The sequence below is a fragment of the Platalea leucorodia genome (genome assembly GCF_965183815.1).
Source record: "Platalea leucorodia genome assembly, chromosome: 5".
In the NCBI taxonomy this organism is placed as follows: Eukaryota; Metazoa; Chordata; class Aves; order Pelecaniformes; family Threskiornithidae; genus Platalea; species Platalea leucorodia.
Genome location: NC_138827.1, coordinates 31,715,929 through 31,731,383, shown reverse-complemented (window position 1 = coordinate 31,731,383; position 15,455 = coordinate 31,715,929). Strand labels below are relative to the sequence as shown.

Here is a 15,455-nt window from a genome sequence, read left to right as displayed (position 1 = left end):
TATTTTACACTGGTTTCCTACCGGAGTCACTGGAACATTCAATAGCAGGAGGAGAAGGTGAAAGAAAAAGAAAGCTTCAATCAATTACTCATATTTTATTTCCAGTTTCTAAGTGGCTGGCCACTTTAAAAAAAAATTATTTTATTTTAAGGTCATGGCTGTTCAATAGTTTTGGTTTCCAAACTCCTGGCAGAGTTGGCTCCTTCATCTATACATAGAAAGGTTTGTGGACATCAGTTTTGGGCTAGGTGCCAAGTTCTGCATTCATGCAGCAAGACATGCAGGTATCCATCCCTACATGTATACCAATAAGCAGCTCTGACAGTATTCAGCACAGCCTGCTTGCAAACTGTATTTTTAAAAAAAAGTCAACATTGACCAGATGAATCCTTGAATAGGGAAAAACTAAAAGTAATCAGAATAGTGCCAATTTGAAAAGTTTGCAATGTTTCCATGTGGCTGAATTCTGGGGCCTTAAGAAAGGCCCCCAGCTTGCCACCCAGCTGAGCTTGAAGGAATATCTGTTAAAAAAAAAAAAAAAAAAAAAAGGCCTCTGAAGGCCTCAAAATAGCATGGCTTGCTAGTCAGCAAACTGGAAACAACAAAACTGCATTTGAAAATGGAGGTAAGACTAGATTAAACCAAAATGGTGGCTAATGTAATAATTTTATTATGTTGTTTGTTTTAGTATCAATCTACCTTATCTTTAGCTATTACTGTACTCTCAGTTTTCAGGGCATCTCAAAACTGGGTATTAAGAACACCTTAAGGCACCTGTGATGCCTTCCTGATTTTGTGATGGGTTCGTATGAAAGCAGCTGAAGCTTTCAGCACCTTAAAAGGGCAGCGATTCCACAGCAGCGTACACGATACACATTGGCTGTACTTATCAGTAGTTTGGAAATTAAGATGTTCACTTTGTTAAGCTTTGAGATCAATATTTCATCAACATTAATGCAAGCCTTCAGACCTCCCAAGATACAGTTTTAGGGTATGTGCAGTTTTAAAAACAGTGCATAGCTAAGCTCAATTTCTATTGTTTTCTTTGCAGCCAAAAGAGCTGGAAGGGTTCTATTTATTTTATGCAGAAGCTCACACTGGAGAAAATCTGACAGCACATTTCAGTCAGAATACTCTGAAATACCCAAGTCAATATACAGGGAGAACAATTAAATCCTTGTCCTTGATCTCCCTAACGGAGGGATGACAAAAGGACTATTTCCAATTGTGACAATAGCTTGTGACAGTCACCTGTGCATTCCTCAAATGAGTTAAGATTATAATTTCATCCTAGGGAGAGCAAAATGGTGAGCTACTGTTAGACAGTAATTTTAATATCTCTTTGTTATAAACCTGGATCTTAACAACTAACCCAGAGGTTAAAGAGAATACTACTGGAATGCCACTGAATATTGTTTATGAAAATGGAAAGAAGCTAATTCAAGTTGTTTAGAATCAGAGGACATTTATTACAAAATCATCCCAATCCAGAGTTTTTGTGTTTGCTTTGTTGTGTGTGTTGTTTTTTTTTTTTAAACCAAAATTCCCAAGTACCTGCTTAGAAGATCTACTGAAAAGCTCGAGTAAATCCTCTACTCACTGGAGCATTTTTGAATATATGTCACCACTAATTCTATCAAAATGGACAGTAATTAATGCTGGAACAGTTTGGTCATCCAGCCTGCACTTCTAGAATGAAGACTGAGGACATTTTTTGCAAATTTTGTTTCAGATTGCAATAGTGGCCTCAGGGATCCAGCTCATTAGAGCTTCTGACCTGCAATTGCACTGCAACTCTCGTTGTATTTTGATTAGTTCACGTACCTGTGATCAGGAATTTTCTCTGCTAAACCAAAGTCTCCCACTATTGCTGAGTATCCATTCTCATCATGTTTTATTAAGCAGTTCTGGAAAAAAGAACAAGAAAACCAGAAGAGTTATTGTCTGGGCATGAAACCCATATAACATTTGTTTTATTTATTTTTAATCTGGAACAAGACTACAAGATATTGTTTGGAAGACATTAATCTATGAGAAGCTTTTGTCTGAAAGCAACCACCCTTTTCCCATACCCTCCCCCCTACACCATCACATGTCTATCAAACTTAAGATGCTGGAAGCAGCCTTACACTTACTTAATAATCCACTTAAAAACTTGCTGAGAAAGCAGGCAGCCACAGGCAGCACATACCCAGCTAGGTTCTAGCAAGAATTAAGATGATTTAGCTCCCTTACTGCTCAAGTATGCAAGACATGCTGTTCACTACAACACCTTAAATTTTCTCTTTACAATTTGCCTGTACCTGACCGGAATACGGTATCAGAGCAGACTAAATGCCTTTGTATATTTTGCTACATTAACTACTGAAAAGGAACTCACTGCTTTGCAGTAAATTTTCATCAGAAAATACAAGATGCAACAAAGTTATATATGCTTTCAAAGTCACAAATAAAATTCTTTATTCTACATTGCATCATAAAGTATGATTTAAGAGAAAAGTCTAATAGGGAAAAGCTGTCAATCTTCTCCTTTCAGATGTTCCCTCCAGTGTCAGGAGGGAGGGCAATTTGAGGACACACACAGATAATTCTGGTCTGGCAGCATCACATCACACGCAGAGTATTATCAATTTATTTTTGTTATTTATTTACAACTCTGAGAAATATGCTTTGACCATTCCAGTACCACATCTTTTTCCTTCTCACCCAATGAATCGACAGCTGACTTCCCTAAGTTTTTTTCTGTCCTGCAATAGGTGGAGCAAGATAGAGAACTCATTCCTTTACCACACGCCTTGCTCCGTATCCTTCTGCAGGCAGTACAATAGCAGTGACAGGCAGCAAAACCACTGCCGACTCCTACAGAGTGGTACCCTGCATTAATTAGCTAAACAGCAGGAAACACTTTCTAGCTTTATTGTGCTTGGATGTACAAAAGCCCCTCGCTGACCCCAGAGCATTAGCTTGTCTGTATAATGCAACTACCAAGAAAAGTGAGTCCCTTGTCTAAAAGATCAAGTTCAGGTCATCGCTGTTTACATTATTCAGAGATGATTGTGGCTCAGGCCATGAAGTGAGTTTTCTTCCTGCCAATTAAAAGGTTAAGCAAGCCACTCCTACGATCACGTAAAGAAAATGCATGCCAGCCTCTTGAAACACATGCTGGGCTCCTAAGATGCAAAGTTTTATTTGTTTAGCATGACTCAATTATAATAAGTACAGTTAACTTGGGGATTCATAAACATGTACCAAGTTAAATCAACCATGCTTGCCCAAAGAGCAGCAAAGCTTCTCAGTTATGGGCTTTGTTATCTTTTATCAAAGAGCACATTCATTCAGCTTGCCTCTGTTTAAACATTTGGTCACTATAAATGGACTTAAAACTGAGAAGGATAAAACTTTTCTGAAAAATCTTACTCAAATGATTTAGACAAGTGGAATTTCATTCTGTACCACACAGAAACAAGTCTATGAGGATACCAGAGATTTTGCAGTGTACAAGAATCCTGATACTAGCTTATGCAGCAAAATATCAGGTTATTTTCTGCCATGGATTTCTCAGCAATTAAGGATGATTCGACATGTTAAAAAAAAAACTTCTATGATTCATAAAAGAACTAGTTTTAAGATCTAGATTTCCTTCTTGCATTACATTTTGTTCATTTTGAGTAGCAAGACTGCAGTAGTTCATTTTACCTTCTGGGTTTTGTGGATTAGGGTTATTCTCCAATAACCTCTGGTTTCCAGAATTTCAGGGGAACATTTAAATCCAGACTAAGAACTATTTTCAACATAACTAAAAATCTGTAGCAACATTTCTACTGACTTTAAGATCTGCAATAATTTACAGGGCTGCTTTGATACCAAAAGGAGGCTTAAATGCAGCATCATCCTGACAGCAAATTTTCCTTCAGCTTCTTAGCAGTATACAATCACATTCCATTAGACAGCAGTACATCACCAACTGAAGATGAACAATCTTACTCCCCACCAAGCCCCAGGCGGTCTCAGCTCTCAGGTACAGCACTGAATTATTATAGAAGTAGATTATTCCTAGATAAATCATAAATTAAACCAATAGCGTATCCAGTCTTGCTGCCAAGTAATGCTACCTGACAGCTCTGAGTGCCTTCCCAGATGAGCAGGAGCTGCCTGCAGCAAAGCTAGGCTCCCTTTCAGCCCAGGCCTTTCGAGAAACCAAGCAGAGCGGACACCCCACCGCTGCAGGGTCCAGAGGTCCTGCAGGAGAGGCCCGTACACCATGACAAGGCAACGGGGGAAAGCCTAGGGCTACATTTCTGCTATAAAGTACAGATCAATTGTTCTACTGTGGTGGGCCACACAATGTTAAATGACATAAAGAAGGAAGCTAAACTATTCTCTCTCATTAGTGGAAGCCTGTACTTTGTCTGCATATGATGAAGGGCTGAGTGTGAATTTAAATTCATTAGGATACATATTCCAGAACAAGAGTGACTTTTTTATTCACGCTTAAATCAGCCATGGGCAGGTGACATGCACCAGATAAAAAAAAGTCAGTGTTACTACAAATGCTCACTGTAGTAAAACTAAACTGATTTAATTCAACTGGTGCAAATTTTGATGTAGCTAAGCACAAATTTCCTGGAACCCAGAAAGGATGGAAGCCTATGCCTACCAAAATCAGTAGTAAAACCCTTCTACGGATACTAGCGTGGTCAGATGTCACCTTTAAAGCCTGTACTGCTCATTCAGGACAAAGTTTTGCAGATGGCTATACTTCATTCTGTGCTGAGATTCTCCAAGTGTTCAAGGCCAACCCTCAGCACCACCACACTCCTTCTCCACCCTTCCCACCCTCATAAAGCCATTACACAACGCTGCACAAAACCCACAGCACAGATAGTTTAGTTACCAGATTTAAGATGCAATTGATAAAAAGGGGACTTAATACAGCCCACAGTAACTGGTAGTTCATGTGCACTCAATGAAAGAGATTTCTAAGCATTCACATACTTATCCAAGATAAATCAGGATCAAAAAAGGGACAAAGCTTCATTAGAGACTAAAAGGTAGAAAAGAGCTTTTAAATTTAAGCTAGAGGTGGTATCATAGTAGGAAAAGTACAACAGAGAAAACGGCACTGTTTCTACTGACAAAGCGATAATTCTCAGTTTCTACAAAAAAGAAAATATGTGTATCAATTTGGTATGAGGAAGTTTCATTAACGGATTTTGGCACAGAGACACAAGAGTTCAAACCCCTCTCTAGTGCAAAGAGCCTCTCAAGAACTGCCTATGAGATGAAATGCCAAGCAGCTTTACAACACAGGCTTTATGAAAATGCTTTTGACTCCCTATTGCACTATTTGTATAAGCTGCAAGGCAGTAAAACATGATGACCTTCCCAAGCTTTCTCTTTGAACCTCTACAGACAGGGATGTTCTTTCCTTTGGCAGCTCACACGGTCAAAGAGGGCGGTATTTGTCTTCAGTTGGGTTCTCGAGGTTTCCCCTCCCCACAATGGGGACCCTGTCAGTCCTTCCTGAGTCAGTCTCTTAACAGAAGTAAGGAGCTCTGTACATGAGCCCTAAAGAGTTAACAGAGCTGTTTATGCAGAGACAGATGTGAAAGAACATAAAGCCCCCTTTGTGTGTTACAGGAGCTTAACATCTGCTTTGCACAGCATAATCCTACTAAGACGAATGCAATATTCTACTCTCCCTTTTACATAAACAAAAACGAAAATAGACTCAAGAGTTTCAGAGTTAAAAATAAGTTGCTCAGATGAAGAAACACCATCATTTTATTTTACAATGACATACAAGCTAAAGTCCTCGGAGATTTTATTGCACTCCAGAAAATACAGGAACGCTACTGCAGTGTCATCTGCAACCCTCTGATGACTGAATTAAAATACTTAAAGGCCAATTAAGATGTATCAGCTGTTTTTAAAGTGCTATCTCCTAGGAGAAACACCATTGACAATTAAATGTACAATGGGAACTTTACAATACTAGGATACATTTTTGAAACTAAAACCATTATGTTTAAGGCACAGGCTCCATTTGGGTCCCAAAGTACCAGTAAAAGTTTAGTATTGTGACTATCATTAGAAATAATCATCTGTAACAGCTAATTTTTTCAGTGCAAGCCCTCCCCTGCAGTGCAAAATATCCAGGCAAGAGCTTACTCTAGCACAAAGGGGACCTTACAACCACAGCAGCAAGTATGAGACTCATTAGACAAAGGTTCTGTTCATTGCTTGGGTTTTAATTTGTTTTATTTTGTGTTAAACAAGCAAACAGCATACAAGCTAGGAAGTCAGGCTATGTCACTTTCAAGCCCAAAGGCAGTGAATTTGTGTTACATCAGATAACCTACAGGAATTGTTTACATGCATGATTCTGTCCCGTAGTAACTGAGACTGCTCCTCTCTCAATGAAAGAAGGGTGAGCCATTAGACATTTGCTGTGAAGTGAAAGCATATGTTGGCACACTTATGTGTGTGTATAGGCCTAGAGATTAGAATTTCTTCATAGATTTTATCATCAATGGAGCTCACAATGTTCCCTAAAAATGCTCACAACCTACTATTGATTATAAGACCTTGTTTTCAATTGGACATAATTCTGCAAAATTAAAAGGCATTTGTTTGGGGGTTTGCCTGTTTTGTTTGTTTTTAATCAAGAGCTTTGGTAGTGGGTTTTTGGGGATGGGGGTGTTCAGCTAAGACAGCTCAGCTGCTTGGGAGGACAAACTTAGAACATGTGTTGCAAGCAAATTTTGAAATAATGAAAATAAAAAATCCTCAAAAATATTAGCCTATGGTATCCTACCCAGATTTGGCATGTTCTCAACTCAAAACATGACAAGACCTTTTGCCACCCCTGCAAAAAGTAGACTGGGACACGATATCTGCTGTGTGGGGCACTTGAAAGAGTGAATAAGGTGACAAGACAGAGCAGGAGTCCAAGCTAGGGGCTGGCAAGGACCAAGACCAGGGTCTTGAGCTAGGTTCTTGAGACAGGGGAAAAAAACCAAAGATTATTATGAGGACATAAGAACTGCAGGCGTAGCAAACAGTTGCTGGTGGTGGGGAAACAGAGCTAACCTGGAGCAGCAGAACAGGGGAGAGCTAGAAATAGCTAAACATACTAAAGACCAGAATGCAGAACGATAGCTTGGATAAAGCATCAAGCAGGAGCAATAGGAAGAGGGTAACTGCAATCGGCCAGAAAAGGAGATTGAACAATAAGGTTGGGGGGCAGGAACTGGGAGCGAAAAGAAGAGGAAAAGCCTTTGAACAAGGATGAAAAGCCTGACCAGAAGCTGACATTGAACACTAGCAGAAAGGACTGGATAGTCACAAAGTAGGTATGATCAGTCTTGGAAAAATGGGCAGACTCCTAGATGTTCGCTTCTCATTGCCAAGGAGTCTCTCTTGTTCCTCTGTCTGTTCCTGCTCCATAGCAAAAACAGGCAATGTGTATTAGTAATACTAATTAACAGTAGCAATAAATACTAATTAAAAATACTTCATGTATTAGTTACTGTATTAACTAAAGCAGCAGACACCTCTGCCATGTATCTCAAGCTTCTAACCCTGCAAATGAAGTGTATAATGCCATTGGTTTTTTCCAGTTTTTTTTTTTTTGTTGCACACAACATCCACTACATCAAAAAATTAATATTGCACAAAAGATGGGATGTAAAACTTCCTGTAAGAATGTTCATTCTTCCCCTTATGCATACACAGTAAGTGAAGTCCTTAATTACATGATCAAACAGACAGATTTCCACCTGGCACCCGTGTCTTTTAGTGCACACAATGGATTCACAGTGACAGTGAATTGGGGCTGTACCTAAAGCACTTGGACCACTATTTTCAGGACTCTGGCCACTCTTGCCACAGAAACAGTAGGGTGAAAGAAAGACTAGGAAGAGATGAAAAAGAAAGGCTGGGCTGGAAATGAAGGTCTTCTGTCTTGTGGTTAAGACTATTGTAATGTTGCCCCAGGATCTGGATTCTGGCCTTCCTCAGCATCACAGGAGGATTCTGTGACAAGGAAGCTAGTTTAACAAAATCCTTCAGAGACTGTTGCTAATCTTGTGCTTTCTCTGCCTCCAGGGGTCAAACTTGACTATTTTGTAAGTGCTGTAATGCTTCCAACTGCCCCTGAGGTCAGTGAGCATATTGCCTTGAACTTAAGCATGTGTAAAATGCCAAATACTCCGAACAAAGTCTTAAAACATATACCCAATATTCACCAATATTCTTGCTTTTAATCTGTTCTGGTAAGGCTGAGTTTATTCATCTCCCTCATCTCAGAGATACTGTAAGAATAAATTCACTGATATTAGGGCAGTCACTGGTGTAAGCTGCCAAGGAAATCAACAGTGCTTCCAGAGCAGGGTTTGAATGCAATGCAAATACAGTGTAAACAAGGTGTTGAAGGAACTCTCTGTGTACTAGTAAGATACTTGTTTTGAGGGGTGAGGTACAAAAGGATTTTGCTATATTCTTTTTGCAGGCTGGACACTTCTTCCCTGTGCCTTCCCAAACACTGCTATTTTAATTGTAGGTAACAACAGGCAGAATATTGCAAAAACAAATCAGATTAAGAAAAACTTTATCACAATCCACTGGCGCCTATTTAAACACTTCCAATGTTTCACATTATGATTTCTGTTTTAAGAACTGCATCTTCTATGACTAAGACTGTCAGAGTTAAAATTCATAAGCAGATCTCCTTGAGAATCACTGAAAGACGAAGAAAATCCTCATGATTCCAGGATGCAAATCCTCCTTGTGCACATTACAACGAGCCCCAGATAAAAAACGATTCACAGGGCTTGCAGTGATATGGATAGGGGACAGGGAGTGAGCCAATGAGGCTGACTGTCATAATCCATCTATGGCTTAAACACTGTGTAAATCTCTTTATGACAAGTCAAAAGTGAGGACACCACATTTATTGGCTTACAAAATGTACAAGTCACCCTGCCCACACACCTACTATCTGCAGGCTGGAAACAGCCAATCCGACCACTCTTACCTTCTGACAGATTCGAGTTAGGCTGGTCCTGTTGATCGGGGCAGATCAGCCTGATCAGCTACAGCAGCCTGAGCCCAGGGACTGAGCTGCTCACAACACAGGTAACTATCGGCTGTCTGGCCAGCACACTCTCTTCTAACAAGCACTGCCCCTCTCTTGGACAGAAGGGCAGCGGGAAGGGCTGACGTCCCCTGTGGGCTGCCACATCGACGATAATGACCTACATCTACTCTTCTCTACCGTTCTTCCCTCTGGCTCTCTGCAGGATCAATGCTGTCCTGCTACTCTCCACATGGCACAATTAGGAAGAGAGGTCACCCTGCTGTACACTAATTGTCAAACCCCACTTATTTTTCAGTCTTAGATTGGCAGGGGACAGGAACTTTTCCTTCTTTAAGTTTTTATGCATCCAGTACGTAGAAACATATAATGCTACTGTCGGAGCAAGACAACTCTGCTGCCATAACTGACAGAATAAACTTTATGTATTCACTCCACCTGCTCCAGGAAGCTGCAGGAATTAGAGGTTTGCCAGAAACAGAAGAAGAGTGGCAGAAGTATGGGTCTAAATTAATCCCAAATAATTTTTATAGTAAAATTCATGTTAGAGGGATAATTTGCAGTGGGCTATTGTGTTAAGTGTAATAGGGAAAGCATGGAGACATTCCTGCACAGAAAGTCTCAGTTTCATTCTGTTCATAGTTCAGTCAAAGCCAGAAAGTTTCCTAGAAAAATACCTCACTCTCCCATCCTGCAAACTCAGTGTCTGTTCTGACTTTTGCAGACATCTAAATCCTAGTCTTTGCCTTCATTTGATTAATAAACCATCACATCAATTACTGAAGTTTACCGAAGAAAGAAGGACAACATAGAACAGTATTGAATCTGCCCTTGTTCAATTCAGATCACAAGTTCTCCCCCAAGGAAAGAGCCCATCACATCTTCCTTCAGCTTGCTCACACACTGACTATTTACTAGTAAGAATGAAGACTACTTATCCCACCACCAGCACCAACCTGGTAAAATACAAGGCATCTCCTCAAGCAGAGTTGAAAATTTTGGTGACAGGTTTTTACTATGGTTATTGTCTTAATTTTTTTTGTTTTAGAACAAAATAACTTCTTTAAAACTTAGCCAGCCAGCAGGACAAACATTTGCCCAAAAGGAGAGTCAATTGCCCATCGGATTTTATCTTAAACTATATTTCATCAATAAATAATAAACTAATAAAATTCACAAGTATCCGGGCATTTAAGGCCAGGTGTTTCATCTACTTCCTTTCCCAAACAGAACAAGCAAGTGCATACGTCACCTCAAAAAATTAAAAAAATTAAAAAAAAGAAAGAAAACCCAACCCAAAAAACCCAAGCAACTGGAAAATACAGAATATAGCTGATGACTTAAACTTTTATCCTGACAGCTTCCAATGTGATCTACATAGACACTATACCTTTAGTGCTAAGAACCACCCAAATATAGTGTAACTGCTAGTAAATTCTTAGGGTTTGGTTTGGTGTTTGTTTTTAAATAACTCTGACTACTTCCTGTGGCCACCGATGAGTTCGCTATTGCTGTGAAATCATGCATTCCTCCCAGCGGGTGCGTTCTCTAAACGACTGACATTCAACAATAGATAACACTGAAGTATTGGTAGGGCAGCTCTGGAGAATGACATACGATTATGTAAAGCTTTGAACAAAGGCATTCACAGAGGTCTCAGGAAGTGGATTTTCGTATGACTAGCCATCACACTATGTGTTACGATAAATGCTGCAGGCACAGAGTTCTCCTTAGTTACTTTGGTTCCTTGCAGTAACTCTACTTCCCCACTCTTAAATGTACTAAAGTACATCCTGAACGAAAAAAAAAAAGGGGGGGGGGGGGGGGGCACCAAGTTATCTTTTCAGTTATTTTTACGCATCTCTTATCTGCACACTCCAAGGTGACTGAAATGGAGCTTTCAGAGTGTATCATGTCAAAGTGACATGACTCCAAGTCTGGGCCTTTTTCATAAATTTTATATTTTTCCTTGCAGAATTCAGCACCTTTCACTTGAAAGGACACCCAAGGAAGTATTTTATGACTTCGCTGAAATACTTCTTTCACTTACCAGTTGGACTTCCTGCCCCTCCCCAGTTAAATGCACATTCTTCATCTGTTGAACACTGCACTGAGGTAGCTTTAAAAAAAAAAAACACTAAAACTGGATGGAGGACTAGTAGTCACTTGCATTTGCAAACACACTGTGCTGTGTTTTTATTTTTCAAAGCTGGTTTTAATCTTAAAAAATAATTCCTTTTAGGCTAAGATAACGTTCTTCTGGATGCTTTTGACTAAAGTGACATTATGAAGTCTTCCCAAGAACAGTTTTGGAGTACTTTCATGTTGCAAGTCCCCAGTGAGCTTAAACTAGCTCATTAGCTCCAGACAACAGCACAGACAGGACAGCAAAGGCCTCAGCACAGGCTGCAACGGATGGCAAGACCCAGCGTGAATACTGGGGCAATTTGTTCCCAGAGCGTACTGCTTCTATGTCAATATTTCTAGCTGAGCTTGAATTAGCTCGCTATTTCAGCCAACTAATTCATGCAAGTTGGCACCAAAGCAGTTAAAAAAAAAAAAAAAAAATCTATGTCCATTGAAAACTCTGCCACTGAAATACCATTCTGGAGGAAATTTTGAAATGTGAAAATTTTAGGTAAACTTACTGACTTTAGAAATGAAAGAAATATAAACCAGGATTTTGGACAACACTTAGTGCTGAATTAGTAATGAAAGGTCACTCTTCCTACTGAAGATTTGTGAAATACATGAGGAAACAAAACCAACAAGGAGATTTTAAAGTGCATTTGTAATAATCTCCTCAATTTGGGTTCTTTATATGATTGACCTGTTCCAAATGTTAGATTGTTATGCTTAATTATCCAGGGATTTAAATACTTTACTGAACCATAATTCAGAACTAAAAAACTCTGCAGCTGCTTTCTGAGAAATCCTAATCTGAACTCAATTAAGGAATGACCTTTCTTCAGGATAGTTATTTCTTCAGTTCCCATACAAACTATCAACATGTTCTGAGGAAAGTTTTAATCCTATAAACTGTATTTTGATTTTTCTCAAAATGTCTTAGATCACACATTATATAATAGCAGTTCTCTACTGGAAGGAGGAGTGTCATGGTTTAACCCCAGCCGGCAACTAAGGACCACACAGCCGCTCGCTCACTCTGCCTACCCCAGTGGGATGGGGGAGAGAATTGGAAGGGTGAAAGTGAGAAAACTCATGGGTTGAGATAAGAACAGTTTAATAATTGAAGTAAAATGAAATAGAATAGTAGTAGCAGTAATAATAATAATAAATAATAAATAATAATATAATATACAAAGCAAGTGATACACGATACAATTGCTCACCACCTGCCGACCGATGCCCAGCCTGTTCCTGAGCAGCGATTACTGCCCCCCAGCCAACTCCCCCCAGTTTATATACTGAGCATGACGCCATATGGTATGGAATAGCCCTTTGGCCAGTCTGGGTCAGCTGCCCTGGCTGTGCCCCCTCCCAGCTTCTTGTGCACCGGGCAGAGCATGGGAAGCTGAAAAGTCCTTGACTGGTGTAAGCACTACTTAGCAACAACTAAAACATCAGTGTGTTATTAACATTATTCTCATACTAAATCCAAAACACAGCATTATACCAGCTACTAGGAAGAAAAAAATCAACTCTATCCCAGCTGAAACCAGGACAAGGAGAAAGAGCCAAACAACCAGTTATAGTACCTTCATTAAAAAGTTCCCTTAATTTTTTAAACGGTACCTTGGATGTAAGGTCTCGGTGGAAAATGCCTTTATAGTGAAGATAACTGATTCCCATAGCAATGTCATATGCCAGTTTCACCCTCACTGTCCAGGGCAGATGCTGGTTACTGTCTAATAGCTGTTCCAGGTTCCCACAGTTGATGTACTGAAAAGACAAAGCAACATTTGTAATCAATTATTTAACTTCATATATGATCAGGAATGTAAAATTCATCATTACACAAGTGTCCTCAGCTCAGCTACACATTAAACCTTTTTTTTTTTTTTTCCTTAAGGGCTAGGCAGGAACAAAGTTTGCACATCTAGAGAGGCTGAAAATGTCTCCCTTCACCACCTGTACCAATGCATTTATGTTAAAGATGCATGCAACAGCCACCACTGCATTAACTCTATGGTATTTAAATACTGGTATTTAAATAGACCCTTCAGAAACACCTACAATATATATCACCCTCTCATTTCAGTGTGGGGAAAATAAGGGCAAAAAGGATGAACAGCTGGCTCTCATACAGAATAAGTCAACAAAGAGAGGGCTAAGTATCCAAGTGTAGGTCACGGAGCCTGATCAAGTTCCCAGATATCAATTCCCTAAACTGAAGCAGCATCAAAGAAAAAATATTACAACATGTTGCTGTGAGTTACTTTTTTTCACTGATGTATCTACAAGTCCTAATCAGCAATCTGATTCCCACTGTGGTCAGTACCACATCAACCCCATCAAATGGTAACCTTCATGAAAAGGAACCTGCATTAAGTATAAGATAAATGCTACAAGAGACAGTGAAATAAAGCAGCACCCAAACGATGCTAAGTAATATAACCCAGGATTAAGACATGGCAGCTCCACCGCTCAAATAATCATCACAGCAACACTGGGCTTATGCTTTATGTGTAGACCCTTTATACCACAACAGCAGCTACACCATGTTTGAGTAGCTTCTTGTTTCACTCCCAGCCCCAGTCCCCTCACCAGTGACAAAGCAAAAAGACTAGCTCACTCCGGAAGGAAAACCTGGCAGCAGTGCAGTGACTTCTCTCAAGAAAATCCAAGCAAAGCAGACAGGATAATTTGCTCCCAAGCCTGGTCCAAGCATGTAACACTGCGTCAGGCTGCACCAACTTTGCTCCTCTGTGCCAGACAGCTCTCCAACTCTCTCTCAAGAGACTTTGCACTTTCCTGTGTCATTCACCCAGACAAAATATGCCACCATTCTCATGTTAAAATAAAATTTGTAATTGCAGCTCTTGTTATTTCAGAAACTTTGAACTTGTTTGTATTTTGTTGGGCTTCTTTGTGTCTTGGAGCCCAGGGCACAAGGCAGATGTGAACCACACACCATGCAGTGTAGATGTAGCTGATCTCCTCAGACTATGCTGTAGCAAGGAAAGGGCACACGTAAGCCAGACTCTACTAGTAAGTCCGGGGGTCATGGCTCACCTTCTGAACAGTCTGCAGAAAACAGCTTCTTCCTTACATTTAGGCCCTGTCTTTTTCTGAGCTCATCAGTTAATTTTGAAAACCTTTTTCAGCAGATAAGCAAGTTTCACAAGTAACTATTTAACGAGGCTAAATTGCTCGGGCAGATGAGGCACAAACCCAATTTTACCTGCCACAAAGCTTACCGGTAGTGCGCACCACAAAGCAGCACGGGGCTCCACTGCACATCCCCTGGGAACTGGGTTCATCCCGGCCCATGAACAGCAGCACGTTTCACTGGCAGTCCAGGATGGGACCCTCCTCTCTCCCCCAGAAGCTCTGCTGACTGGCTGGACAAGCCGGGAAGTACATGTGCCACACATGGACACAGCAGGCACTAAGCATTCTCACTAAGCATTTGCTTTTCTCCTTTTAAATATGAACCTTTGGCCTGCTCACAGTGCTGCACATCCACCTTTTGTCCTTGAGCAACAATCAAGGCGAAGGGTGAGTACAGGAGTTACTTCTTTGTACTCAAATGTTCTTCAAAGATGATTAATTAGCTCCAATCTGGGCCAGATTTTAGATATCAACTACCTTCTCATATCAAAGGAGTCAATCCCATAAAAGGTGCCTGGGTCTAGGAAATGCTCCAATATTTAGCAATTTCATGTTCTTATGACTACTTCAAGATGCTGTTTCATATCTTTTGCATTAGACTAACAGCAGGAGAAAGAATGCAATGATATACAGGAAGGATTTCAAAATAAGGTACAGAGAAACAGGACGCTTCCTCGTATTAACTATTTCTAGACCAAACAGGCAAAAAGTATTTATATTTTACAATTAGGCAAGGAAGACTCTTGAACTCTAGAGAGTAATCTGACTGACATTTTAAAATGCACTGTCCTGTTCTTAAGTAGTATAATTTTCTATCAAACTGTTCTGTGCTGAAGTCAAGATCATTTAATTACTCAGAAAATTGTGCTTAGTGCATATCATTTTGCTGCTGGCCCCTCTCCAAAAATCAAGGCAAACAAGACTTAACACACCAATGATAACAATCAAATGTTTAGAACTGCTGTAGCCCAGGCACTGCAGCCAGTGGGAAAAGGAGTTGGTCAGATGACTACGCTGGCAACTACAAATTGCAGGCTGGTGCAAGCCAGAGATCCAAAACAAC

General features: G+C 40.1%; 1 protein-coding gene across 1 annotated transcript in view; it reads right to left on the bottom strand.

Annotated features, from left to right (window-relative positions):
• Window positions 1-15,455, bottom strand: part of TESK2 (testis associated actin remodelling kinase 2) — an 85,670-nt gene that overhangs the window by 14,081 nt on the left and 56,134 nt on the right. Inside the window, exons 5-6 of the mRNA XM_082313516.1 lie at window positions 12,854-13,000; window positions 1,825-1,907 (exon numbers count right to left, since the gene is read on the bottom strand). Of these exons, the coding sequence (XP_082169642.1) occupies window positions 1,825-1,907; window positions 12,854-13,000 (230 nt within the window). The remainder of the gene's footprint in view (window positions 1-1,824; window positions 1,908-12,853; window positions 13,001-15,455) is intronic.